The sequence below is a fragment of the Curcuma longa genome, unplaced genomic scaffold (assembly GCF_044706935.1).
Source record: "Curcuma longa cultivar G26 ecotype Majalengka, Jawa Barat unplaced genomic scaffold, ITB_CL_G26_1.1 contig_12826, whole genome shotgun sequence".
Classification (NCBI taxonomy): domain Eukaryota; kingdom Viridiplantae; phylum Streptophyta; class Magnoliopsida; order Zingiberales; family Zingiberaceae; genus Curcuma; species Curcuma longa.
The window spans coordinates 86-1,744 of NW_027429261.1; the positions used below are offsets into that span (position 1 = coordinate 86).

The 1,659-nt window shown below is 46.7% G+C and overlaps 1 protein-coding gene and 1 non-coding gene across 2 annotated transcripts; one reads left to right on the plus strand and one right to left on the minus strand.

The window, feature by feature from the left end:
- The first annotated feature begins 246 nt into the window (after positions 1-246).
- Positions 247-352, plus strand: LOC141815948 (small nucleolar RNA R71). The gene has a single exon (XR_012600631.1). It is a non-coding gene; the product is annotated as a small nucleolar RNA R71 (small nucleolar RNA).
- A 649-nt stretch (positions 353-1,001) lies between these two features.
- LOC141815947 (small ribosomal subunit protein eS17-like) lies at positions 1,002-1,431 on the minus strand. The gene has a single exon (XM_074703808.1). The coding sequence runs from the start codon at positions 1,429-1,431 to the stop codon at positions 1,009-1,011; it is 423 nt and encodes a 140-aa protein (XP_074559909.1). The 3' UTR covers positions 1,002-1,008.
- Positions 1,432-1,659: the final 228 nt, after the last annotated feature.

Consider the following 1,659-nt stretch of genomic DNA (forward strand, 5'->3'; position numbering starts at 1 on the left):
CTATTAAGGGCATTATATGTGTATTCAGCTTAGTGTAGTTGTCCACATTGTACTTCCTAGGAGTTATCTGCATACTATCTCTTTTCATTAGCCCATTAATAGTGATCAAGCGCCACATTCTCAATTAGTTCTTCGGCTTCTTCCAAACTCTTATTCATGAGAGCTCCTCCAGCAGCGGAATCCAGATAAACTTTCATCTGGTAGTTGATCCCGTTGTAGAAGGTATGAATGATAAGCCATCTTTCTAAACCGTGGTGTGGGCACTTCCTCATCATCGCTTTAAATCTATCCCAAGCTTCATATAAGGTTTCTCCATCCATTTGCATGAAGCTTGAGTTCATATTTCTCATGTGGGCTGTTTTGTTTGAGGGATAGAATTTGTTCATGAAAAGCTGCTCGCACTGCTCCCAAGTATGAATACAATTCGAAGGTAGAGAGTGATACCAGTCTTTTGCCTGTCTCGGAGAGAAAATCTGAAAATCATTAATCTCGTGACATCAAAGCTGACCCCTTGTGTTCTCCTCGTGCTACAAGCATAAGAGAATATCTCTATGTGCAGATTTGGGTCTTCATGTGGCCCGCCTCCAAACTGATTTTGTTGAATCATTGCAATGAAGCTAGGATTAAATTCAAAATTTGCTGCTTCAATGTTTAGAATGGTGATGCATGATGTCATTCCTCTCATTTGTGGTGCTGCATAGTCTTTTAGCCTATGTTTACATCATACAATGGATGAGGAAAAGAAAGGAATCCCTAGAGAAAATAAATCCCTAGGGAAAGGGAACGGAATCTTTTCTCTCTTATATTTGTTTACTTTGACTTTGACACAAGGAGGATGAATAAATCTCTTATATTTAAAATTATTAATTTATATAAATAAAAAAATTAATTTATTTATTTACCAAAATACCCCATCCCTTTTGCCCCACCCGGCCACCCCTTCTTTCCTGCTCGCCTGCTTCTCGACGCCGGGAAGCGAGCTCACAGCTAGAAGGATGCAACGCAACCTCATGGCCTGCGGCCGTAGCCACCACCAGGGCGAGACAGGAAGGCGGGCGGCGCAGGGGCATCCGCCTGCTTCTCGACGCCGGGGAGGTCCGGCATGCCGAGCGACGCGAGCATGTCGAGGGTCTCCTTGTCGACCTCGATGTGATCGACCTTGATGGCGGACTGGTCCGGCACGAAATCCATGCGACGCTCGCGCTCCTCCTCCTGGAGCTTGAGGGAGATGCCGCGCTGGATCCGGCGCATCAGGTGGGTGCTGAACCCGGCGATCTTGTTGCGGAGCCTCTTGGAGGGGATGATGGCCACCTCCTCCAGGATCTTCTTGTTGGTGTGGAAGTCGAGGGTCATCCTCGAGTAGTAGCGCTCGATGACTTGGAGGGGAGCGATGGGGGCATCGGCCGGACTTCCGTGAGCTGATGGGGGCATCGGGGGCGCAGGAGAGGAGCAAGACGAATGATAGTTACGCCTTTTTTTTTCCATCCTTGTGTTCCGCCCGATTTGGAAGGGAGCGATTTTGACAGAAAATCCATCAACAGATGGATTAACTTTCTCTCCCTTCGTAAAAATTGAGAAAAGTAAACGGTGGATGCATGCATGCAAAGGAAAGTTTTCCACAAGTTTCTTTTTCCGCACCTCCAAGTAAACTGGGCATTA